Source organism: Myotis brandtii, unplaced genomic scaffold (assembly GCF_000412655.1).
Source record: "Myotis brandtii unplaced genomic scaffold, ASM41265v1 scaffold192, whole genome shotgun sequence".
NCBI classification, from domain to species: Eukaryota; Metazoa; Chordata; class Mammalia; order Chiroptera; family Vespertilionidae; genus Myotis; species Myotis brandtii.
This window is the reverse complement of record NW_005357159.1, coordinates 1,808,460-1,835,755: the sequence shown is the minus strand read 5'-3', so window position 1 is coordinate 1,835,755 and position 27,296 is coordinate 1,808,460. Positions and strand designations below refer to the sequence as shown.

The 27,296-nt window shown below is 39.8% G+C and overlaps 1 protein-coding gene across 3 annotated transcripts in view; it reads left to right on the top strand.

The window, feature by feature from the left end:
- Positions 1 to 27,296, top strand: part of HHIP (hedgehog interacting protein) — an 86,287-nt gene that overhangs the window by 52,521 nt on the left and 6,470 nt on the right. For all 3 annotated transcript variants that reach the window (XM_014538522.1, XM_005864874.2, XM_014538521.1), the window contains exons 5-12: positions 3,509 to 3,660; positions 4,073 to 4,246; positions 4,918 to 5,061; positions 8,639 to 8,760; positions 11,604 to 11,727; positions 12,830 to 12,960; positions 16,709 to 16,790; positions 26,223 to 26,371. In XM_014538522.1, coding sequence (XP_014394008.1) covers positions 3,509 to 3,660; positions 4,073 to 4,246; positions 4,918 to 5,061; positions 8,639 to 8,760; positions 11,604 to 11,727; positions 12,830 to 12,960; positions 16,709 to 16,790; positions 26,223 to 26,371 — 1,078 coding nt within the window. The remainder of the gene's footprint in view (positions 1 to 3,508; positions 3,661 to 4,072; positions 4,247 to 4,917; positions 5,062 to 8,638; positions 8,761 to 11,603; positions 11,728 to 12,829; positions 12,961 to 16,708; positions 16,791 to 26,222; positions 26,372 to 27,296) is intronic.

The following is a 27,296-nucleotide window of genomic DNA, read 5'->3' as shown; positions in this document are numbered from 1 at the left end:
AGAGAGAAAGAGAGAGAGAGAGAGAGAGAGAGAGAGAGAGAGAGAAACATCGATGTGAGACAGAAACATCAATTAGTTGCTTCGCATATGCACCCCAACTGGGGACAGAACCCGCAACCTGGGATGTGCCCTGACTGGGAATTGAACTGGTGGCCTTTTAGTGCACTGTATGATGTTCAACCAACTGAGCCACATAGGGTTGGTTTTTATTGATTGTCTTAGCCCTAGCACCAAGCACAATGCCTAACACATAGTAAGGTATTCAATAAATATTTGTTGAACGAACGTCAAATACAAACTTTTTTTTTTGGACAAGGCAGTAACAAGGAATATCTTGAACTTAGCACTGCATTGTTTACTTTAATGGATGTTTCATTTATTTCTCAATGCCATAGGGCTGTTTTGCAGATTACTGAACTTGGAGCCAGTCACTTGCCAAAAGGTCACTAAGAAAAACTATGCAAAAATGGAAAATGCTGCTTCCGGTTCAGTGCTGCCCAGTCCTGTTTCCTAAAATATACATTCCTTGAAAGAGATTAAGGCAAATTTTTAAAGAGGCCAGCAATCAGGAAAAATTACCTTGATCCCTACTGAAAGTATGAAGGGAATGTTTTCTTCAAAATAATATCACAGCCCTGCCAGTGTGACTCAGTGGTTGAGCATTGACCTATGAACCAGGAAGTCACAGTTTGAGCCCCAGGTTTGATGCCTGGATTGCAGGCTCCATCCCCAGTGTGGGGTGTGCAGGAGGCAGCCAATCAATGACTCTCATCATTGATGTTTCTATCTCTCTCTCCCTCTCCCTTCCTCTCTGAAATCACTAAAAATATATTTTTAAAAAATATAATGTTACAATGAAAGACCATGCTTCACAATTCCTCTTAAAAAGAAAAAATATTTTCTGGTATAATCATTTTGTGAATACATCTCTTTTTCAAATGCTACATACTTTGTTTTCGTCAGAGACCAGGAATATTCTCAGCCAATTGGTTAGAACTTTGATCTGTCCACCAGGAAAGAGTATTCTCAAACTATAAGACTAGATCTGATCTTGTATTTATACCAAAGTCACCAATACTCTTTGGGGAGGTTTTGCCTTTCTTCTGTTGACCCTGTGAAATTTCTCTTGAGAGCTGAATGGTAATTGGAGTGGCGGTTAACTACTTATTAACAGTCCCTAAGGGTGAGAGGGGTGGAGTGGTTATGATTTACTCTGAAACATGCGTTAATCTCAAAGTTCCACAGTGCATAGGGACATTATTTTCAAATCGTTCAACCACCTGATTTTGAGGAGTCACTTGTGCTTGGTGTGGGGCTGTCTAGAAGTAGATGCAGTATTGCGGAGGCCAAGCAGAGGGGAACCAGGGTCTCATGGTAGCTTTGGATACTCCGGAGAGGCAACCCTAATGTGTTTGTAAATTACTTGCTGCCTGCTTGTGATAGGTGACACTTGGGATTTGTATAAATCTCTTTTCCCATCAGTCTTCCCACAGTACAGGAATTCTACATTCCTAATTCCTGAAAAGCAACCAGCACAGTTTTAAACCATGTTGCTATCCAACTCCAATTGTATTTCAGATGATTTGATTAGAGACTACAAAAGAACTACTTTCAACAAAAGCTTCTTAGAGTGGAACACAAACAGTTGTGAAGTGGGCATGCAGCCCTTTCTCTGCACTCACAGCTTCAGAGGGAAATCTATACAGAAGAGGAAGCATTCACACACTAAATCCCACCCCCAGGCCTCCTTATGCATCTGTCAAGGAGGTTTAAATGTGCAGTGACTTTTCTATAACCGAATCTTAGTTACACACCCCAGCTTTCAAAGTCTCATAAGAAAGGGCAGAGATATTTGTGTAACGAAGATGTAAACAGAAAAACATCAACTCCATATTAAAATCATCTTTACAAGATAATCCCTGCAATAGAGGCTCATACATAAAATCATAGCCATTAGATCCTTACCCTTCAGTGAGATTGCTCTTTTAATTTAAATTAATATTAAGCATATTGTGATATGCGAATGAGGAAGGTGACTTTTTTGACATTTGAACGACAATTTGGTAGTTCTGGGATATTTGCATTGACTTTCTTATTTATACCATTTTAAAGTGTGGGTGTTTCCACTTTGGATGGCACATATCTGAGAGCATTTTTTTCTCTATTCCAGGAAATCAATCAACAATGTTTACTAAAACTGAGCTTTTATGCCTACAACTTAAAATACTCAAATCCATGTAGAATACAAACTATGTACAGTCTTATGCTTTGCTAGGAACACATGCTATTCTAGGGACAAAAAAAGCACAAGAGTGCCTCCATTATCACCTTGTGAAGTAATTGCAGTGGTAGAGATTTTTCCCTCCTTGAACACTTCTAAGGAGTAATGTATAGCTTTCTGCCTGAGGACGCGTTTTTAAGGACATGGTGTGTGGAAGGTGATGTACTAGCAGCTGTCCATGTCTGCGGTCACTGCATTCACCTCTGCGGATGACTCATCAGACTCCGGAGGAGATGCTTGCTGCCGTCCTAGAATAGGGACTCGCGTCTCTGATCTAGATAATTTTAGATACTTTGATTTCATGATAGAAATTCCTAGACTACTTGTGGGATAAAACGAATGTTAAGACCATATTGAGTTTCAAGCTGAATTAGCAGAAAAGATAAAATGCCTTTCTATTTAAGAACATGATGATGTTTTAATTGTTACAGCATTTGGCATGCCTAATGTACACAGTCCTTGACATTCATATAATAACAAAAGAAAGTTGTTTGGGATTTTTATTTCCTAGTGTCCCCTTTCCCCTCTAGTATTTCTCCCGCCCCCGCCCCAGCCCTGGCTTTCTGCTCTCCTCCTGTTTCCCCATCCTTCTATAAAGAAAAGCTCTGAGCATGGAGGGGATGCATGTGAAAATACCTTCTTCTACGTAGAGAGACCAAGGCTGCTTATTACCTAGCGATGATGAACAGACCACCAGCGTTGTGACAACCGATGCAGATGCCTCCGGGGTAAAACAAAGGTTTACATATTACACAAGCAATTTAACTGTTTTCTAAACATATTGCCAAGACAGTGGGAGCTGGCAGCCCACACTGTGTTTTAGGGTTTGGAGACTTGGATTAGAAGTGACTGCTGATTATGAACCTTTTTATTTGTCTTCCATGGATGGCAAGCAACATGGTAACCCAGCAGAGAATTCTTCCCAGCACTTAACCTTGTCTTCCTAGCTTCCCAAGATCACAGGCACAAATCACTTGACAAAAGTAATGCGAGCGTCTTGTGCATAGATAACCACGCGAGACGACTGGCTTGTTCGAACCCTTAAAGAGTTCTGCAAAGTGAAATGTTTTATAATCCCTTTTTGTGCAGTAGGCAAGGAAGAAAAGAAAAGAGTTTGGGCAAAGATTATCCAAAAGAAAGAAAGAGACTCTTTCGGGGGTTCCAGTTGAAACACAATAAAGAACATAATTAACTTTGCGATTCTTTGTGTTTTTCATTTGACTGCAGGGAGGAGATGAAAGAGGACTGCTAAGCCTTGCATTCCACCCCAATTACAAGAAAAACGGAAAGCTGTATGTGTCTTACACCACCAACCAAGAACGCTGGGCTATGGGGCCGCACGACCACATTCTTCGAGTTGTGGAATACACAGTGTCCAGGTATCGCTGAAATGCACGGAGGCATACTTATTTTTCCATCTTATTTTCTCGATATCTCTTCATCCTTTTTTGTTTAGAAGTTACAAATGGATAGCCATACAGTGGCAATAATTAAACCCACAATCTCCATCTTGCTTAAACCCCCATGCGTGTCTTTAAGGAAAACTGGAAAAAAAAAAACAAAAAAAACGATAGCTTGGGCACTTTTCCTCAATTACCTTGCAATCTAAACGCTACTTCTGAACGTTGGAAAATAACGTAATTTTTGGTGGTTTTTATTAGCCCCATTTCAAGTATGTGTTTCCTTATTTACAGGCCAGGTGTTTGCTTCCCTAGGTGTGTACTCGTTACTTTCCAGGGGCTGCGCCTTCCAGCTCTAACAGTCGTGGTCTTGTTTCTGCCCCCGATGTAGGAAAAACCCCCATCAGGTTGATCTGAGAACCGCCCGGGTCTTTCTCGAGGTTGCAGAGCTGCACAGGAAGCACCTGGGGGGACAGCTGCTCTTCGGCCCCCACGGCTTGCTGTACGTCATTCTCGGCGATGGGATGATCACGCTGGATGATATGGAAGAAATGGACGGGTTAAGGTAAAAAAAAAGAAAGAAAGGAAGGAAGAAAGAGCAGGTTCCCACTTGATGTGAAAGTGCCAGGAGAAAGGGTCGGGCCCAGGGAGTGAAAGGCAGTCTTTGAGTTGAATCCCCCTGGTTAAACATTTAACTTGGTTCTCAGTGCCTGCCTTGGTGACGTGAAGAGGCATTCAGGAGCACGCTGCTGTGATATTTTTTTAAAGTCGCTGCACTTCGATGTCCTAACACCACTGTGTTGACATCCTTCCCCGAGCCAGTATTTAGCACTCTCTTGTATTAATGCACGGAGCAGAGGGAGAAGGCAGAGAACTAATGCAGCCCTGAGATGCAAACAGCACCTCATTTCTGCGTGTCCACGCTGCTGCCACCACTCCGCAGCATGGACCGACATGGTAATGTCGGTGGAGCTTCTTGCAGAACACAAAATGCACAGGTCAGCAAAATAAATAAGAGGACAGACGCACACAGCAGTCCCCTCCCGAGGGTGCAGTCTGTGGCCACTTGTGTGAAAGTAGACTGCCCCTCGCTCTATTTCTCACCAGATGGAATGGGGAACGGGAATAATTTTGTCTCAAACAGGGGCACGATCTGTAGAGCAACCTCCCTGCATTTGGTTTTGGTGAAATAAGTAATAAAAACGAAAGCACTCATGTCGTCCTCCTATTTCTCAGTGACTTCACGGGTTCTGTCCTCCGGCTGGACGTGGACACAGACATGTGCAACGTGCCTTATTCCATCCCCAGGAGCAACCCGCACTTCAACAGCACCAACCAGCCCCCCGAAGTGTTTGCTCACGGCCTCCACGATCCAGGCAGGTGAGAGCACCCGCCGGCCGCTGGCCTGCGTGAACCAGGCTGGGCCTCTGGAACTGAGAAAAGACAGACAGACGGATCCAGGCCCAGAGCAGCACGAGTGGTGCGCGAGGCTGTGCCGCTGAAATCCCACAGGCTCACTGTCTGAGCCAGTAGTTAGCATTCTCCTCTCTTAACACACAAAGCAGATTTAGGAGGCAGATTAGACATGAAAAAGGACAATTTCATGGAGAAAAATTGCCTTCAAGTTTTGGAGGGCTATTATTAGAGAAGCACTGGTGGACCAGTGTCATGATTCAAACTCCATCTGAATAATCAGAGAGATAATAAACCTTTTGTCTCCTTAAATCCGTCTAAACAAGTGGTTCTCAACCTTCCTAATGCCTCGACCCTTTAATACAGTTCCTCATGTTGTGGTGACCCCCAACCATAAAATTATTTTCATTGCTACTTCATAACTGTAATTTTGCTACTGTTATGAATCGTAATGTAAATATCTGATATGCAGGATGTATTTTCATTGTTACAAATTGAACATAATTAAAGCATAGTGATTCATCACAAAAACAATATGGAATTATATATGTGTTTTCCGATGGTCTTAGGTGACCCTTGTGAAAGGGTCATTTGACCCCCAAAGGGGTCACGACCCACAGGTTGGCGACCCACAGGTTGAGAACCGCTGGTCTAAACGATGCTTTCCTTACATTTTAGATGGGGGTGGTACCTTGCAAGGATGCTGCAATGATTAAAAGCATGTATCTATGAGTAAAGCATGACACAGTGTCTGATACACATGGTAGATTTTAAATAAATTAAAGTTCTTATTTTCATCACTTCACTTAAGACATATGATGATACAGTACCAACTTGTAAGGAATTGATTAAACATTAGCATTCTTTTCCTTGAAAAAAATTACAAATACTAAAGGAATGCTAAATGAAATACTGACCACTTACTAGAATGAACCCAAAAGAAAGGAACCCTAAGAAGAATGTAGAGGGAGAAGCTTGGGGTACACTTTTAAAAAGCTATGAAGTCTACTAAAGTCATTCTGTGCTGAAAACTTTACCCTATCCTACCCGTGATCTGCTGGTCATGCTAAGGGCTATCGGGCCACATCGACTCCTTTATTGGCTAAGGTATTATTGCTATTTAATGTTTATTGAGTGTTCACTGTGTGCAAGGTGAGCAGTTTTCGAACTTTTTAGTTTTATAATCCCTCATGCCCTTCATCTCCCCTCCATCAAAGTCCACGTCTACAGTTCATTTCCTTTTTGGCATCTCAGCAGATCTTAAAATCTGGGCGACAGGGAATACTTAAGGTGGGTTCAGGATGTGGAGGAAACCGTCACATTCCATTCCTGTAGCTCAGCGCTCGCAGATACCACCACAAAGCAGCGCTTTGAAGTCCAGCAGCCTGAGTCACCACAGTCCCGCCGGCGCTTTCGTGCAACCTTCCCCGGGGGTCCTGGACCCTCAGTGTAAAAACACAGTGGGAGGCACTTTACAGACCTGACGTAGGGCAGGACGCCTGTGCTGCGGAGCCCCCTCCCCCGGCGGCTGAGGGCTAGAGACACACTCATGCCTCCCTCCAAGGTTATGTTGGAACATTTAATAAAGCAGAAAGGAAGCTAAATAATTATTATTGGCTACACATTAAGCTGCCTTTTATGAAGCACCTGGGTGCAGAATACTGAGCTAAGTATCTTATGCTCCTTATCTCCTTATGCCTCTCAGGGGTGCTCCGAGGTAGCTGTCATCAAGCCTCTCTCCCCCTTTTTTGAAGACTTTAAACTTTTTTTTTTGAGCAGTTTTAAGTTCACAACAAAATTGATTGGAAAGTAGAGAGATCTCCCATATACCCTTGCTGCCACTCATGCAGAGCCTCCCCCGCTATTGCTAACCCCGCCAGAGTGGTCCATTTGTGATAGTGGAGGAGCTAGCATCGACTCATCGTAATCACTCCAAGTCCGCAGTTTACATTAGGGTTCACTTGGTGTCGCACCTTGTATGGGTTTGGACAAGTATATAACAACATGTCTCTGCCTTTACAGTATCATACAGAGAAGCTTCACTCTCAGCCTCTTTTTTACATAAGAAACTAAAGGTTCGAAGGGTCAAGTGGTTCTCAGTGGACCTAGTATTCAGCCAGAGTAAAAGCCTCATGGCCCCCAGCAATGAAACCACTGGGAGACTTGGCCTTTTCTTCCAGATTTGCTCTTTCTTACCAGAAACAGGACAAACCTTTTTATTGTTATGTTATGTTATAGTTTCATCTGAAAAAGAAAAGCAATATAGGAAAATTTTCTCACCCTGCGTGGATTCAGTTCCACCTTCAGTCACAGCATGTGGATGTCATGATCCCTGCCTGGCACTGTATTCTGTGAACCCTTGAGTTAAAGAGGACAATTAAGAGACTGTTGCCACAGAACAGCTAACCCATCTCTGGCAGGTCAGGCTTATAGTTTCCCTAATATGGATGGGAGCATTTGGAGGCAACAGTTTTTGTTCAAATAATTGTAACATGTTGCCCAAGACCCAGAACCTACTCTCAGATTGTTTTATTTCTTAATTTATTAATTTCCCCAAGGGTTTTTTTTTAAGTCATTAATGTGTATACCTATATATTTTTACCGAAAACAGTGGTTTTTAGAGGACGAGTTGGCAATGTCTAGAAACATTTTGGGTTTTCACAACTTGGGAGGAAGGGATCATGCTACTGATATCTAGCAGGTAGAGGCCAGAGATGCTGCTAAAGGTCCTATAATACTCAGGACAGCACTCTGCCCACCACCACCACCACCCACCAAAGTGTCAATAATGACAAAGTTTGGGAAACCTAAAAACAATGCAACACCATCTTCCACATTTGTGAGAACTTCAAAATAATAGTATTCAACTTTATTCTTCCCCCAACCCAAACTCCTCATGACTTAATCATTGAATAAATAGTGAGCTCTCTTTATATTCCCAGGTTGGAACTAGGTAATACAGAGATGAAGGTGGAAGTGGCTCCTGTCCTCATGGAGTTTATAGTCAGTGACTTAAGTCACAGAAAAATTCTGGCCCAGAACATGAAGACTAAAGTCCACTAAAAGACCTCAGTGGTTGTGGGACCAGCTTTATTGTGTTCCCTAAATTGGAGTGCACACTTTCCTTTGTTAGAGCAGCCTGAGTTTTAGAATGTAGGGGGTCCATGGAAGACACACAAAACTAATACTACAACTAATTTTACATTGTGTGTCGCCAATGTGGGCTGTTGCTGATTCTTATACTTTACCAGTTTGTTGTACATGTGATATTCCTTAATAACAGACTAGCAAGTGTTTGAAGTCAGTGTTCACATTCACAAGACAGGGAGATACCCAGAGAAATTAAAAACTCTTCTCTAGAGATCATTAAGCTTTAGCAGAGTCCACAAACACATCAGGATGTTTCCTTCAGCCTCTTCTAGCGGATCCAAACCAAATCGCCCAAAGGATCCGCCAGCCCACAAAGGCCTCTGTGTCAGAACTCTCCAGTCTGAACGTGGAAGACGCAGGTAGGAACTCATGGGTGTCCCCTTTTGTTACACAGATGTGCCGTGGATCGACATCCCACAGACATCAACATCAATTTAACAATACTCTGTTCAGACTCCAATGGAAAGAACAGGTCATCAGCCAGAATCCTACAGATAATAAAGGGGAAAGATTATGGTGAGTAGAGCATCATTTGTTGGTTTAGTTTGGTTTTATCTTATTTTAGAATATAAATTGAAGAGAAAAGGATTTCTGCAGAAAGAGCCCTGGGAAAGCATGAAAACACTGGCCTAACAGTGGCGAAGGAGTAAATTGCTCACTTTTTAAAGGTCCAGGAACTCTTATAAGTCCCCAGGGTTCCATTGGGGTAATTACCTTTCCCACAGATTAAATGGTGCTCGGTCAGTCCAAAAAATGTAATGGACCTTCAAAAGTTAGCCGTTTATATTTTGCTCATCTGAGAATCAAGATGAATAACTTCTATTTATGTAATATATAAGGGGGAACTTGTCTTAACATCTTACATGCAGAGCAAAAAACAAGTGTTAAGTGTAAGGAATTTTTCAATAACCAGCATGCTAGTCTTAGCAATTAGGAAAATTATAAGTGTTTCAAATAAGAATGTAATTTTTTAAATGTGTTTATCTTAGGGAAAACAAGGTAATAGCCTTGCAAAGACATGTCATGGAAATGTGATGTTTAGACATTTTAATAATGTGACTACTAGAGTTATTTAGAGATACATATAAAATATAAAATTGGATAATATGAAGTCAAAGATACTTAACATCTTTCAACATTTTAGTATTTATTCCTTTTGGAGGAAGCAACATATCAAATATTATGATTTAGGGAACACAGTAGATTAAGATTATTAAATTGATTGCTTCTTCTATTTACTCATTAAATACAGATATTTATATTCAGTACCAGGAATGAAGCAGCTGTGTTAGTTCATGTGGTATTCGGTTATTTTACTTTATTTTTTTTCAGGTATTCGTGTGTGTGTGTGTGTGTGTGTGTGTGTGTGTGTGCATCTTACAAAAGCCAAACCAAAGAATAATGTGGTTTGGGGAAAAAAAAATCTAATGAGTCACTAGCTTGCTGGAATTCCAGCTATATTTGTAGATTAAGCTAAATTCTACAAGCACATTAATTGGGGTTCAGCTGAAAATGGTTACAATATTGGCAGCCCTATGTTTATGTATTAAAAACACACTCACTGAATCTTTTCCCAATGTATACATATATCAAATCACCATGATATACACTTTAAATATCTTACAATTTATGACCTAGCCAGTTTGGTTCAGTGGAAAAAGCGTCAGCCTGCAAACTAAAGTGTCCCGGGTTCAATTCCAGTCAAGGACATGTAACTCAGTTGCAGGCTCGATGCCCGGCCCTGGTTGGGGCATGTGCGAAGGCAACCAATTGATGTGTCTCTCTCACATCTATATTTCGATCTCTCTGTCTCTCTCCCTCCCACTCTCTCTGAAAATAAATGGAAAAATATCCTCAGGTGAGGATTAGCAAAACAACAATAAATATCTTACAATTTTATTTGTCAATTATACCTCAATAAAACTGAAAACAACAAGTAACCACAGCCACGGTGCTTACTACATGCCAGCCCTGGCAGTAAGCACTTTATAAACTTTACTCATTTCATTCACAAAACAACCCTATGTGATAGGCACTAGGCCACATTGTCCAGATGAGGAAAGTGAGACACAGAAAGATTAAATACCACACAACATAAAGTGGCAGGGCCTGGATTTGAACCCCAGAGTTCAGCAACCTGACTCCAGAGTTCATGTCCTCAATCATTCAAATAGTCTACCCAGTGGTCGGCAAACTCATTAGTCAACAGAGCCAAATATGAACAGTACAACAATTGAAATTTCTTTTGAGAGCCAAATTTTTTAAACTTAAACTATATAGGTAGGTACATTGTTATTAACTTAATTAGGATACTCCTAAGGCTTAGGAAGAGCCACACTCAAGGGGCCAAAGAGCCGCATGTGGCTCGAGAGCCACAGTTTGCCAACCACGGGTCTACCCCAAGGCGTTGGTGGTATAGTGGTGAGCATAGCTACCTTCCAAATAGTCTACATCTCAGAGTACTGGTTATTTAAAATCTATCTTTTCTACTTCTGATAATATCATATTCATCATAATCACATGGGGAGGGAGGAGGACTTTAAAATTGCTGTCTTTACATGCAAGTTTGTGCCTAAAATACTGCCTGCTGATAGTGACTTATTTATATTAAGCACATAATGTACTTAATGAGTAATAAGTAATTTTCAGATTGATTTGCAACTGACTTCAGATCTTTTTCACTGCAATTAGCATATGTGTATTTAAGTGTATAATGACATGTGTGAAAAAAGTGAGGTCATGTCCATACACGTGATTCAAAAGGAATGACTGCGTTTGGCTTTGTTAACCACACAACCCTATCAACAAAACTATTAAAATATTTTAAATGAAGATATACTTGACTAAGTGACAATGTTTGAAATGTGCAAATGTGGTTTTAAAGACCTTTTATGCACTATACTTTTATTTTCATTAAAGTGTGAACTTTTAAACAGTTTATATAATGTCTAGCTCAATTTACTAAATATATGCTGAAGCATTTCTATAAAAAATCCAATTATTAAAAAATTAAGTATTATTTTTAAGTATTTTGGTTCTAAAGTAACATGATTTCCAAAATATCCAGATTCTAATTGCATTAAAAACTTTCTAAGTCTTGGCAGTTATAACAACAGCAAGCACGTCAGAGCATTCCCATTTCATTAAGCTGTACGTGGAAGCCCTTTAAATTTATACCAGTTAAGCAACGGGAGCAACTATTTTCACTAAGTATCTATAGCAAGGCTCCACCTCGTGCATGATGGAACACACTTCAGAGTTAAAGTAAATGACTGGAATAATCATGGCTGGGCCGACATCACTTTTGCTTTATGAAAATATGTTTCATCTGATCTGATGCCATGTCCATTTCTTTCCAGAAAGTGAGCCATCACTTTTAGAATTCAAGCTATTTAGCAGTGGTCCTTTGGTTGGCGGGTTTGTTTACCGAGGCTGCCAGTCGGAAAGGCTGTATGGAAGCTACGTGTTTGGAGACCGTGATGGGTAGGCGTCCTGATCCCACAATTTGATATATTGAATGACACATACATTGATTAGGGTGCAGACTGCTGTAAAGTATTCAAGTGAGTGTCTCCCTTTGGGGGTCAGCTCTGGGACACACACACAGATATTATTTATGTTTAGTTCCCCTATTGTATGGAGGTTTGAAGAACTATCTAAGAGATGCTTTTTAAACAGACTTGATCAAGTTCCTAAAATAATTTTCTTTGTGTCCAACACCACAAACATTAAATCTTGGAATAATATAATAAAATGATTGTAGCAACAGGTTTAAATTGATTAAATTGATTAAATTGATCAAATTGATTAAATTGATTAAATTGATCAAGGTAAAACATACCTTGATGTTTTATCTTCATCAATTATAAAAAATAATAATAATAATTTTCTGTAGTGCAGAGAAGTCGTAGTCTCTTCCCTTCATCCTTACCATAAATTTGCCATGATAATGAGTAACTTGAAAGCTATGGTTTTATATGAGTTTATAAATATTTTAAAGATAACCTTGGAAGGCTGAGAATTTTTGCTTTTGCCAGAATTTCAGGACTTTGGGCAAGTTAATTAGTCTCAAGTGGTAGGAATACTCCAAAATTACATTTTAGTTTAAAGTTAAGGTCACATTGTGGATAATTATAAGAAATTCTGTGATGAAACCCAAATTCAGAATCTTGTTTCCCAAGTCGCTGGCATTCAGGCGCATGACAGAGCTGATATGCTTGGTCACTACAGGAACTAGAAAAGTATACTGACCCCTTTATCTCCCCCTGCCCCTCTCTCTGATTGATAGCTCAGCATGGAATCTAGTCCTGGAGAGGAAGTATCATTCTCTGGATGAAGGGGCGGGCTTTTCTCAGACTCAGGTACTTTTAGTGCCCTGGGGGAACAAAATACTACCTTTCAGTACTTTCTCCCCACCTGGGAATTTCACAGCATTCACACACGTTATGGGCTAGAATATTTTTCCCTTTAGAAGCCAGGCCTATGGCACCACAATTATTTATTGAGTTTTATTTTAGACAACTGCTTGTGTTTTTTAAGCAAAGGAGTGTGTTCACTGTAGGTTTATGGTGTGTTTGTGTTGCAGGAATTTCTTAACTCTACAGCAAAGCCCCGGGACCAAGCAATGGCAGGAAAAACCACTCTGTCTCGGCAATGGCGGCTCCTGTCGGGGCTACTTTTCAGGTCACATATTGGGATTCGGAGAAGATGAATTAGGTACCGTACAAACTTTTTCTATTACGTTCCCTTCTCATTCCTTTGCCTGGAGGTTTTGTTCTGCTCGGAAGAATAAACACCACCCTCTCATCCTCCTGTGTTGGAAATGTCACCTAGAGCAAAGATGACCGCCTGGAGAGATTTCAGATGGTCCAGTTATTTCTTGGGTTCTTTCAATAACCTTTCTGTGGGGGGCCGTTACATCTGATTTCCACTCCAGAAATATGAAAGTCACCAAAGCAGGAAAATGGGAGGCAGGAACAAAAGGAGAACTTCTGAGTCCCGAAGAGAGGGAAATTTTAAATGTCTACGGATATTTTGGATGCATCTGAGTCATTTGTTTAGATTCTCTATCTGAAAACCTTCCCATTTATCCATGCCTCTTGGAATAAATTAAAAATTTGTTGCAATCCAAATTTCACTTATCCTCTATTTCCAAATTTTTATTTTATGTCCATTGGAACATAAAATTTGTGCAAAATAATCTGAGTTTATAGATCTGCTTTGCAACAGAATAGAAATGATCTTCTTGTTGATGATCTATGGAATAACATACAATTTATTTATTGGTATCTATAATAAAAGCCTAAGCGACCATTATGGTGGAACTACCAGAACGACCAGTCGCTATGATGTGCACTGACCACCAGGGAGCAGAGGCTTAACACAGAAGCTGCCCCCTGGTGGTCAGTGCACTCCCACAGGGGGAGCGCCACTCAGCCAGAAGCCAGGCTCACAGCTGGTGAGTGCAGTGGTAGTGGTGGGAGCCTCTCCTGCCTCTGCCGCAGCGCTAAGGAAGGAGCAGCAAGCAGAGTGGTAAGAAGGGTAAGAAGCGGTGAGCAAGCAGGCAGTAAGGAGTGAGGGGTCCCGGGTTGCGAGAGGGATGTCTGACTGCTGGCTTAGGCCCAATCCCCACAGGGAGCGGGCCTAAACCGGCAAGCAGACATCCCCAGAGGGGTCCCAGATTGCGAGAGGGCACAGGCTGGGCTGAGGGACTCCCTGCCCAGTACATGAATTTCATGCACCGAGCCTCTAGTATTATCATAATGTCTACATAAAGAAGTTAAAATTAGAATGTGATCAAAGAGTAGAAATGCCACTAATTTTAAGTTTTAGAGATAAATGTCACTTTCATAATACTTCCCTTTAAAGAAAAATGACAACTATGCCCCTTTAACATCAGGGATGAATTTCTCAGTGTTAAGAAAGAGTTGTGTTTCCCATTTCCCATCGAAATCAGAATATTTTCTCTAACCGTACAGACTTGCTTTTCCTGCACCAAATGAAGGATTTGTCAGAAATCGTTACACGCCATTTACTTAGGTTAACAAGGAACTCAGACAAGATTCCTGAAACACAGAACACATATTTCAGAGCCACAGGAATATAATGATTCAAAGAAGAGAAATCCAATCTGTCCTTTTCTTGTTCCAGCATTGGAAGCATTTTACAATTAATTTTCCCTTGATATTCTCCTTCCCCACGTATAGGACCCAGAAAGATACCCTTTTTCTCTTAAATTCTCTGTACTATAATTTACATTTCATTGGCCAACTCTTATTTGAAAATACAAATTAGGATTAACTTGCTTGTGCCAGAGTTAGAGATGAATAGTTAGATGCTGTGACTGAATCATTTAGATTTCCCTAGACCTTGCTACAAATGATTCACCCTCAATCATCCTATAAGCAGCAGCATCACTGGTTAAAATATCCAAGTGTCTGTCTACACTTAATACTATGTTGGGAGCAGAACCAATAAATAAAACATATACAATTCTTCCTTCCCCAAAGCTACAACGTCGTGTATACTTTATAATTAAAAATATACTTTCACTGAATATTGATTTAATGTGAAACTGGGCTTAATTAAGAGCCATTTAAGGAAATAAGTTTTGGAATTTTTGAAACAAAAAAGTATTAAAAGTCTGTTTTTCCTATGTAGTTTTTTAAAATATATTTTTATTGATTTCAGAGAGGAAGGAGAGGGAGAGAGAGATAGAAACATCAATGATGACAGAGAATAATTGATTGGCTGCCTCCTGCACGCCCCACACTGGGGATCAAACCCACAACTTAGGCATGTGCCCTGACAAGGAATTGAACCTTGACCTCCTGGTTCATAGGTGGAGACTCAAACACTGAGCCACACCGGCCAGGCCTATGTGCGGGGTTTTTAATTATAAAATCAGGATGGGTTTGTAAGAAGGATCAAACGAGGTAAACTATCAAAAGAACTTGATAAGATAAATATTCATTTTTTACTTACATTCCTTTGTTTTTCATTTTTACTTTTTCTGTTGTGTGTAAGTTTTGAGCATAAGCCATGTCACATCCATTTCAGAAGTAAGAAAGTAGTAGGGTTTTCTTAATACACAATAAATAGAGGGGAATAGAGAAGTATAGAATAAATCAAGAACTATTTCATGAATGAGAACCAAATATAAATGTTAAAGCCTTATAAACATGTAATCATAAGTATAGCTTCTAGTTCCCTATTCGTGCGATCCACTCTGAACACTGAATTACATGGAGGTACTGGTAATAAGTAAACAAGAGTGGTTCTCTCCTGACAGGGTCTGCTGTCTGTTATATTTCACCATCATGAATATAGCCTAGCATTGAGAGTTAGGGAGGCAGAGTTGGGATTGAGCAACAGGGTCTCTCTCCTTCTGTTTTTCCAAATTTTTATTTATATTGTTTAAAAAGCTAAACATTAAAAAGACGAGTACCCCAATTCCATCTAGCCTCAAATTATCAATTAACAGTGACAACAGGGTAATCAAACCTTTCTGTCTTGGGCAGAATAAATCAAGATAAAACTTGCCATTCAACATTCATTCTACAAATATATTCTGTGCAAAGCTCTGTTCTAGGTGTTGCAGATACAGCAGCAGATTTAGAAAAATCTAAACTGTTGTCATGAAATTTATATTCTAAAGGAGGACAATAAAAGTAAATGTTAAAAATATATACTGTATGTCAATTGGTAATAAGTGCTTAGGAGAAAAATCTAGTTGTGAAGAAGGATATAGATTGCTGGGAATTGGGACAAGTGGAATTTTAAGTAGTATAGTCAAGAAAGATGATGTTTAAGCACAGACTTGAAGGAGGGAGGGGGAGTGAATCCACTGGGGATCTACTGAAAGACAGGAACCTGAGGCAGGAGCCTGGGACAGGAACCTGCCTCGTGTGGTCAAAGCCAAGAGGCCAGTGAAGCTAGAAAGGAGTGAACAAGGAGGCAAAGCATTGCAAATGAGGCAGAACAATAAGGGGTGAGGGGAGACAGCACAGGCCACTGTCAGAACTTGGCTTTGCTCTGAGAAAGATCAGAAGCCATTGGAGACTATCGAAACAAGAGTGTGATCCAGCTCATAGAATCTAATTGGTTTACAAGAATCACTGTAGCTGGTATGTTGAGAGAAGATACAGAAGGACAAGGCTAGAAGCAGGGTGATCAGTTAGGAGGCTGTTGCCATAATCCAGGTGAGAAATTAATACCTGTTTGCACGCGAGTAACAGTGGAATACAGAGAGAAGTGGGCGGAATCTGGGTGCACTGTGAAGGCAGACGTGTGAGACTCTGTCATAGATTTTAGGCAGGTGATCTTCCTGAGTGAGTGTGTGTGTGTGTGTGTGTGTGTGTGTGTGTGTATGGGTGGGTGTGTGCACACGCACGGGAGCACACACACATACACATGTACAAATACATATACTGTGGATTAATTTATTGCATTTCTCTCTACATAGGGGAAATTTACATTCTATCAAGTAGCAAAAGTATGACCCAGACTCACAATGGAAAACTCTACAAAATTATAGATCCCAAAAGGTGAGATTTCTTTTTGTATTCCTTTGAGTCAAGAAATATTCTTCTCCACATTATTTTAGTGCATTCAAATTAGTGATAGACAAATTACAATGAACAACTGAGAAAGATGACTGCCTATGCCTTGTCCCCATGCTACGGTTGTCCTGAGAGGACCCTCGGCCCCAGTCTGTGAGAGCTAGACTGGACTATGCTGAAACTCAAAAGCCTTATTGCTATCACACATTCAGGTCATTCTTGTTGTCAGGGCGGGGGGTGGGGGGGCAGCATTATGTTTGTGGAATGAGTCCTCAGTTAAACATGAAGAGGACCTGGATGTATGAGGAAGTGGCTTTGGCTCTCCTGGGAGAAACAATGAACCCACCACCTCCCTCCTGCCCCCTTGTCTTTTGAGAAAACTAGAAACATGCTGGCAGACGTTGCAGCTGCTCACTGTGATTTTTGGTAGGTAATCAGGATAAGTTATTTTGGTGGTTCAACATCTGAGCCTCATTTCAAAACTCCCTGGAAGTTCACAGCTCGCATGCAGGCTTCTGTGACTAAACAAATGAAAACTGACAACGTGTTTTGTTATTTACCTCAGCAAAAAGGAGACTTGAATGTTTTAATCCTTTAAAGAGTATATTTATCCCTGCCCTGCTCCTCTCCAGCCACCCATCACAACATACACACATAGCGTTCAAATTATCTTGAATCATAATTAGTCAGTCGTTAATTTCATGGATAAAATTGGACTATCAGAAGCTGCTAACACTATATACGGTCAAATAGAAATTAGTCGCAAATTTGGAAACAACTATTACAGAACCTAAGTATCCTCACGAACACGACCATTGTTGGACACCAGTAGTCGTGGGAGCCCTGCTACCCCATGTGATGAACTTCAGATTGGTTCTATACTAACTTATCTCCATAAGCCCATTTACACACTTAAATTCCTGTTTCAAGTCTTTTAGAAGAATAAATTCTAGTAACCTGAAAAGTTTACTAAAAGCAGTAATTTAGCTCTATTTTAAAAACATTTTCCCAAGTTGTAAATTGTGTATGTTTTTCTGAAAAAGTCACTAACAAAATGGAGATTCTTGTCCTTTTACCACAAAACACTGTCTTTTCCGAGAAAAATAGAGATACTTCAGAACAAAAAGAAGAATACTCAGTTCTAAACTGTCTGTCCGAAGCATCGCATCTAGGCATCATCCCACTGTGATAGCATCCCTTCTCCACGTAAGGCACACGTTTGCTTTCACAGTAAGACAAGGACCGTCTGTGCCCAGCGGGGGTTCTTTTCCTCCTTGAGTGTGAAGCCAATGTTCTCTTTGTGAAAAGCAAAGTAATGAATGAAAAAAAAATGTCAGACACCACGGTAACTGTTGAAGTTGGCACTATGAAGAACGGAATTCAAACTCATGTTAATTCATAAAATGCCAGCATTCTAATGATTCCTAATGAGGTCTGGGGGTTTCACTCAGATCTAACGCCATTCGTTTCAAAATAGCCATTGTTATTCCATTACATTTGTCAAAGTTGGTCTGCTTTTGCAAGCTTCCTGGTAGTGGTATAATGAATTCTCCCTCCTCCTCCTCCGGAAAATCTTTCTCTCTTCGTCTGGATTGTTTAGTCTGTTGGTGGTGCACGGAGGTGAATTTTACACCTTCAACCCATTATTAGTGTCTAATTACCAGGGTTGCCATAAGGGACCTTGGCTTTGTGATCTGAGGGCCCCCTCTCATAGGGTGGTCTCCGAGTGACATACCTGAAAGGCCTGACTTCTCATTATGGTGCCTGTTTCTGGTGAGTCGTGTCATGTGTGGGGCCAGGGTTAAGATGTGTGTTTGGTTTTCAGGAGGTCGGGGGAGTAACAGAGCCCCAAAGACACGGTCCTTGTACACAGGCAGAGGCACACATTTCCAAATCAAACTGACTGTAAGAAAACAAATGTTTTCATAAACATTTGTTGGGAGCCTCATTCTGTTTTGATTTGGATGCCAACGTTTATTATTACAGTATTTCGGCCTAGATGAATTGAATTTCTATATAAGTAGACACTTTCGTGTATGTGAGCGGGATTATTTTGCAAACACAGGCTAATTACTGGCCTCACAGTGTTCAGAGTGTCTGCTTCAAAGCAAAAGTGTTTTTCTAAAAATTTGGAGGGAGAAATGAAAGAAAGAGCCTCATCAACTGAAAAAACAATATATAGACATTTCTTGTCATATCCAAAATCCATGTCAAATTAAAATCTTAGGTTAACTCTGTTCTTGTGGAGGAGTCCCAGATTTGTAATGTTTTCAGAATATCTTTCAAACATGAATTGACTCCTGGCCCTGGAAGAGAGGAACAACAAATTATAAAAATTTTATATTCTATATTAGATGTCACAGAAGTTACTTTCTTACCATAGGATTTGTTTGTTTCTATTCCCCCATACACACACACCCACACACTCACACACACACACACACACACACACACACACACACACACACACTCACACACACACACACACACGCACGCACACTCACATTTAAGAAAGATGAGGGAGTTTATAAACCATTTGTAATATTCTTAAGTCACTTTGGCAAAAGCAGGCAAACTTCCCTAAGGACAATGTGGTCTGAGGCTGTATGTTACATAGTCATTTACATAAGTGCTAAATCATTTACAGTGGGCAGCCTTCTCAGAAGAGCATGGTAAGATAACCTCTTATAAAAATCAAATGCTGCCCTAGCTAGTTTGGCTCAGTGGACAGAGTGTCAGCCTACGGACTGAAGGGTCCCGGGTTCGATTCCAGTCAAGGGCACAGACCTTTGTTGCAGGCTCTATCCCTGGCCCTGGTCAGGGCATGTGCAGGAGGCAAGCAATTGATGTGTCTCGCTCACATAAGTGTTTCTCTCTCTCTGTCTTTCCCCCTTCCTTCTACTCTCTCTCTCTAAAAATCAATGGAAAAATATCCTCGGGTGAGGATTTTAAAAAAATCAAATGCCATTATTTATCATGAAAGAAACTCTAATGAGACACAACCAGGTTTCTCTAAGGCTTCACTAGAACTCTGGAGTCATTTAAGGAAAAAGCAGAACATTTTGCCTCTGTGTTAGTAGCCTCTGAGGTGGAGCATTACATCTCACGGTGGAGTTGCATTAGGATCAAGTCCACACCAACCACCCAGCTTGCTGGGCCCACACACTGGGTCCCCCAAAGTCTGTAGTATGGGTTCTGCGTGCCCTATCTGGGAGCTCTTTTGGCCAGCAGTTCTAGAAAAGAGTCCAACCCCATGAGCACAAGAGCTGGGCCACAATTCTAGTTTCACATTGTAGTGCCCCCTGAGACTGGCCGAGAGTAGCAGCAGATCTAGCCTGATAGGACAGGGAGTCCATTCGTCTTGTCTCTGACTTTTCCTTAGTGTGGGCCCTGGGCTAAGTGGGTTCCCGTGGTGTGTCCCTTCGCTTTTGATATGGTCCTGAGTTCACGCTGCCCTACATCCTTTCTGCAGAGTGCTACGGAGGTCATTAAATACTACATTTAAAATATTAAACTCTGAGTGTTGTTGGTATTCATTCCATGCCCTGAAGAATTATTTTCAGGTGATCTCTCAACATTTAAGTTTGTGTTAGTTCCAAAGTTAGGGTAAAGGTGTCCATGGAGCTGTAAAGAGCTCTTCATACCTAGTTTTCAAATATCCAAGACATGCCTTGGATGCTTGCTCTTTATGAAATCTTTTCAGGGTCAAACAGTGCTCCTGGGGGATAGAAACTAGAGAATTCCAAAAGAGTTATGCATTTTCCAAGCTTTATTGGGTTTTGGGGTTTTTTGCACTTTTGATAAAAATTCTTTCATTTTTGTTTCAGATGAACTAAAAGCAAATGACTTTTAAAAAAAATTTTTGAAACATTTCTGGGGTTCTTTCTCCAGGAATTTATATAACAAAATCATTTCTAATCATGTTGGTTTAATTACCATGTACCCAGTTGTGCTGTATTTTAACATACTGCTTATCTGCTACCCAACCAAGTCCCACAGACCGTTCCCTTAAGGGGTCTATAAATGAACAATGCAAATTCCAGGCTTGAGAGGTCATTTTACAGAAATGCTGTACCTCACACTCCTGTGTGACCAATATCAAAACCTGCTCCCCTTGCCTGCTCCCTACCGCTCCCCTCCACGGCCCCACTTACTGCCCTTTGTTTATTTTCTTAAAATATCTTCACCCTACTCCTTATTAATACTGGATGCTGAAGAGTGCTTTTTTTCAAAAAAATCACTTCGTAAGAGGAAATCGGTTCTGTTTATCCTCTGCATATGTCTCAGGGAGCCGGCAGGCAGCTCTTGCCATCCCAAAGAAAGTCATGCATAATAGAGAGGCTTTAGCCCAATAAGCCAGTCTAGTCCCAATTCATCAGTCAAAGTTTTATGCAAGTGGCCCCCCTAGGTTGATAAATCCCCACAGCGCCTGTTGACCCAGCTGCCAAGTCTCTTGCTGCAGGCGGTGTTTTCATGGCCACCCTGACAGTAATACAAACTGTTTAGCAGCTCCATTGACCTTTCAGCTATTAACAGGGACACAGGCTCCGCTAGGGACTAGTTTTCAAACATGACAGAATTTCTTAACACTAGAGGTCATGAACAAGTATATGCCCGATAAAAATCCATTCAGCATGGTGGATTTGAAATCTAAAAGACAAGGAAGCATGTCCCACAGTTTGGCTGTCGTTATTTTTCTACATATCCAATAGCTAAAAAGTGGGTATATCTGCCAGGGTATATTTTACTCTTAATGTACTACATTTTATGCTGTGATGCACAATATCTTTTTAACCAGCAAATCCTTTCTAAGCTGTAAGACATATTTAAAGATATATTACCAAAAAATGGGGTGAGAGCAAAGTCAAAATTTCTAATGAATGGATAAGCATGCATACATAATATATGGTAAGAGCCGAAACATAACTGGAATTTTATTCATACTTTACCAAGATTTGCTTATGTTTTTGAGTAAACCATGCTTATGGAATCCATACAATGCTACGTGGAGCCATCACAAATTCCAAAATAAATAGAAAATATTATATAATAATCTATGGGAAGAAATATCTAAATGACCATGTTATTTTTAAATGGTTATATGTCTTCTTATATGTATATCTTATTTCCTGGAGATAGGATCTATGACCACAGCATTCAAAGGAATTTTCTGCTTTGTACTGTGTATTATAGTCTTCCTTAAATTACCAAATTTAAATGTTGGAATACCAGTTCCTAGAATAATTAGATTGCTATGAAAACTTGATTGAATTACCACTTATAAATGGCATTTGTTAAAAGGACATAAAATGGAGAATATGAATAGTGAAGAACATATTCTTCAAGATGACACTCATTTGTTAAGAGTTAAAACTCTTAAAAGCATTTCTTGGAATTCCCACGTTTCTCCCCTGCCTGGAATGGTGGGAGACGTCTAAACCTTCTCAATACCTTATACTTCTATTGCAAGGCAAGTATCACCAGATGTTGTAGTACTTGAGATAAAGGCAGATTTAATCTTGCATGAAACAGCCACATATATTTGTAAAAAGCTGTTTTCTAGAGGAAGGTGTATTTTTAAAGAAAAAAACTGCATATTATCATTTTTTCACTAATCTGTTTTAGTTGGGTTTTAAAAAAATCTGTTGCTTAAATGACTTGCTTTTTTCAATATTGACAAATGAATCAAAAAGTGTAACATCAAAATTTGGGAGTTTATCTTCATGGAGTTTATATATCAGAAAATGTATTTGAGAAAGTTTCTACTATATGCATTCAGTTCAATTTAACAAACATTCATTGAATGCCTATATGGTATTTTCCTAGCACCTTTGAATATAAGTAGTTGAAGGAGATAAAATACTTTGGTGGCTTAAATGTCATCTTTCTATAACATCCCTCAATCGTAAGCTAATTATTGCCTCCTCTGTATTCCTGTGTTACTTCATTTGTGCCTGTATCATAACAAAGATCACACTGGTTTAGTCTGCATTTGCATGTCTGTCTTCCCCATGGTTTGTCCATGAGGACCAGGATTCTGTTTTATTTATATCTTATCCCCATGAAGAGCACAGTATTTGCCCAAGTAATGACTGGACTTGAAGAGGTTGGAATATGTAGTTTTTGTCCTCAAAGCTTTATTCTAATTGGGAAGGGAAAAGGAGAGGATAATCTCTTCCTTAAGAGAAGTGAAGTTCTGTAAGAATCGGGCTATGTTTTATGTAATTTTGAGTTAAGGTATTCCCAATAGACTAACAGTTTAAAAGAGAGAGGATTTATTGGACATGCTAAGTGAGGAATGTTAGTTGTCAACTTTATAAAAGAAGAAAAAGATGGTTTTCCTAGGTATTTAAATAAAAACTTAAGGGAATCATAATATTTATATATATGACAACCATACCATCTTATATATGCTAAAGTAAACAAGCCCAAATATGAAATATTTTCATCCATAGGTAGATAAGTATTTACTAAATCTTAGGCAGAAAAACAACTTAGAATTCTGCCATAAGCTCTATGTCCACATATATGAATATATGGTGAAAAATAGTCAAAACATCTAATTGGAGGGTCAGTGTGGAAACAAGGGTCGGATACCCACCCTGAAAAACTGCACTTCAGAACTGGACCCCTATTCTCATGTCTGCCTTCCTTTCCTCAGCAAATTCCCATGGGAATCAACTTCCCTGCACTCTGCCTCAAACAGGCAGCATTGTCTGATTGTTGTCCTTTAACCAGAGCCACTTACATTCCCTATTAAATGGTGTTTTCACTTTAGATTCAGCTGCTCAGGCATAAGCCATACTGTCGAGTAGTACATGAGCTATGTGCCTCCATGTTTTGCATGACATATAACATGTAATATATTTTTGATACATTCTACTTCTGGGTCTCTTTTTTTTGAATGGGTCAAAAAAAGGGTGAACAAGTGAATCACAAGTGGAACTGGATAACAGAATTCTAGTTACCAGTAAAATTTGAACAACACTGCTTACTGAGTGCCACCTGGTAAATGACCGTGGCCTATGACTCGGAAGAACTTCCTGGCTACTGAACAAATGGCTCTACTGATGGTCAAGGACACCACCATTGTCTCACAGAGTAAGAACTTTAGTTGAGGAAGACAGAGAGCAGATTTGGACTAGTCAACAACTGTAAGAAAAAGTCAGAGATCATGCTCTCACTTCCCTTGGCATAATCTTTTCGTATTTTCTCCACCTTATCCAGCCCTGCCCTTCATCCCCAAAAGACACCCTTAGGAAACACATGGAAAATATCCATTAATGTTTTCTGAGTAAAAATATGCTCGGTCCACGGAATGCCTTAGGGACCTTTCTAGAAATTGACCATTTCTAGATTTAAATAAGGGATTGAATAGATTTAAGGGGGTTTTCTGAATTATCATGTTAGTTGTAAAGCACAGTACTTTCAACTCAGATTGGAACTTTTACTGAGAGAAGTAAAAGAAGTCACTATATATTTTTAATATGATTTTGAGTCATTGTAGAAACAGCCTGAGGTCAGCCTCCAAATTACTGCTGTTCACAGTGCCCACAGGGGCATAACAAGACAACCTATCTCAGGAACGGGAGACCCTAAAGGGCCTAATTATTTGCTTCTCTCAGAAAGCTACCTCATTACCTCTTGTGGTGGTTGTGACCTATAATTATCACTTTCTTTGTTATGCTACTGAAGGAGTCCCACCGCTTTGGCCATCCTGATGATGGCCATTTGACTGGTGATGGCGCGTTTATTTACATTCCTTAACCAACAAAAGCTTTCTCATCATACTGGGGCACAGGTAACAGTTCCTGATGAGAGGTGTACCACCACATGTCTTTCCCCAAAGATTATTAGACAGTGGGTAGTTAGTTGTGATCATGGTTCCAGCCTGACTCAGCTTGAAAGACAGCCTCTTCTTTCAAAAGCAGCGAGAACCATAAAAATCTTCGGAAGGCGTCTTGATCCCTCCCTAAATGATGGCAGTTATAGAGCAATTAAAAAAAATCTATGACTTCTTACTCAGCAGATAAGATGTTTCTCTTCGCTACCAATAGCATTCGTTTCCTTCATAGCAGGATAAAATTAAACATTTTAAAATGTGTATCTACACATTCATCTGTGTATGTACAGGCAGTCCTCGGGTTAGGAACGTCCTTTCGTGGTTATGTCGCCATCTCCCATTTATTTATTAAAAAAAAAAGTTCCATCATTTCACGTATGTACATATGTGCTTTATGTTTTTTATAATTTATTTACCACAAGTAAAGGTCAGGAATTGTTATCTTTCTTTTAATTTTTTTTTACTGTTTCACTTCATTACTTTTGTGTATGTGCTTCATGTGAGTGACATAGGTGCTTATATAGGTGGGTTCCGACTTACAGCGAAAATCACGTTATGTCCAGTTCTTTGCATAAAGACTTGAAATTTTGAGTCAGTAGGACACACACTCATACACATACACAGTGCAATATCCTTTCCAAAAAAGTCAGCCTAAAAATGTATCTCAAAATAAATGTAAAATTAAAACAAAAATGGATTTGCAAGCATTTGTTTTGCTGAATACTCTCAGCCTTGTGATAATGCCAAATATTCCAATAAGAAGTGAAACATACCTCAGGTACTACAAAAAATTTTTGTAGATCTGGAAAAAAATTTTTTAATGTCTATACATCTATATTGTTAAAGTTGTAATTGCTAGGAAGTCTTAGCGAGCAAATATAAAATACCACTGTAGCATAATTATATTTTAATCAATGAATTTTGATCATGACAAAGTTTCTTACAATGTTTGCTAATGTCCTCTTTAGTTCAAACTGGCTAGTTTGTTTCCTCTCTGGTGTGTATTTTCTATCCCTAGAAAGTTGTCCCCCAGCAATATCCTTTCCAAAAAAGTCAGCCTAAAAATGTATCTCAAAATAAATGTAAAATTAAAACAAAAATGGATTTGCAAGCATTTGTTTTGCTGAATACTCTCAGCCTTGTGATAATGCCAAATATTCCAATAAGAAGTGAAACATACCTCAGGTACTACAAAAAATTTTTGTAGATCTGGAAAAAAATTTTTTAATGTCTATACATCTATATTGTTAAAGTTGTAATTGCTAGGAAGTCTTAGCGAGCAAATATAAAATACCACTGTAGCATAATTATATTTTAATCAATGAATTTTGATCATGACAAAGTTTCTTACAATGTTTGCTAATGTCCTCTTTAGTTCAAACTGGCTAGTTTGTTTCCTCTCTGGTGTGTATTTTCTATCCCTAGAAAGTTGTCCCCCCAAAAAGTTGTCAATCTTTCAGAGTCACTTAAAAAAAGGGTCTGCTTAGAAAGCAAGAGATACACTTTGTGAGCTACAGAATCACTAGATTTCACTCCAGTATTGATTTTCAACCAATTTCTGTCTTTTGTTTCAGACCTCTAGTGCCCGAGGAGTGCCGAGCAGTGGTCCAACCGGCCCAGATGCTGACTTCCGAATGCTCCCGGCTCTGTCGGAACGGCTACTGTACCCCCACGGGGGTGTGCTGCTGCAGCCCAGGATGGGAGGGAGACTTCTGCAGAATCGGTCAGTACTTCCATTGTCCCAGTGAAAGACTGGGCAGGGGACAGTCCTTGGGAACTCAAGAACTCAAGACCAGGTTATTTCTTCTTGAATTATGGAGTGTTCAACATTCAGTCATTTACAATAATATTAATGCTCACTCTGCTCCTGAACTAGCAAATGAAAGCTTTCCCATTTTCCTAATGTAAACATTTCACATATATACGTTAGTCATAAACATAAAAGACTTTTAAATAATTGCATCCTTTCCAAAAGTAAAAATTAAAAACAGATCATCTAGGCTCCCAGTCCTGAGTTTGAGATTTCCCACCGGCCAAGGACTTCGTGTTCGCAGAGCCCCTCTCCCAGTGTCAGCATTTTCCAGACGCCCCATAAATGCCTCTCAAACTTAACTGCTTGTTTTCTGACTACAGTGCACTAAAAACAGGGTTCTTCTGTGGGCATTATTAAATAAAAGGGGGAAATACAATTGCCTAGAGGCATATATGAGATTTTTAAATCCTTTTGGCCACTCCCTTGTGAACCATCAACTAGGTGTGCAGATGCTCAGAGAGAGAGAAAGGAGGTTTATTCCGGGTTCCTCTATCCTTTAACGAGGGGTTTCCTCAGTTACATGCCATGATGTTCAAATCCTACTTGGTGTGAAGTAAGAAAGTTACATAACTTTAGATACTGAGTTTAAGATATCTATGTTGAAAATGCATTTTCAGGATAAATATTTTTTCCCTTTCTTTTCTTTATGTCTATATCAGATGAAGGGTGTTAACTAAACCTATTATGGTAGTCATTTCACAATCTATGCAAATCAAAGCATCATGCTGTACACTTTAAACTTATACAGTGGTGTCTGTCAATTATTTCTCAATAAAACTGGGGAAAAGATTGCCATAAGGATGAAAAATGAATTTTCAACTACCAGGAAATATAT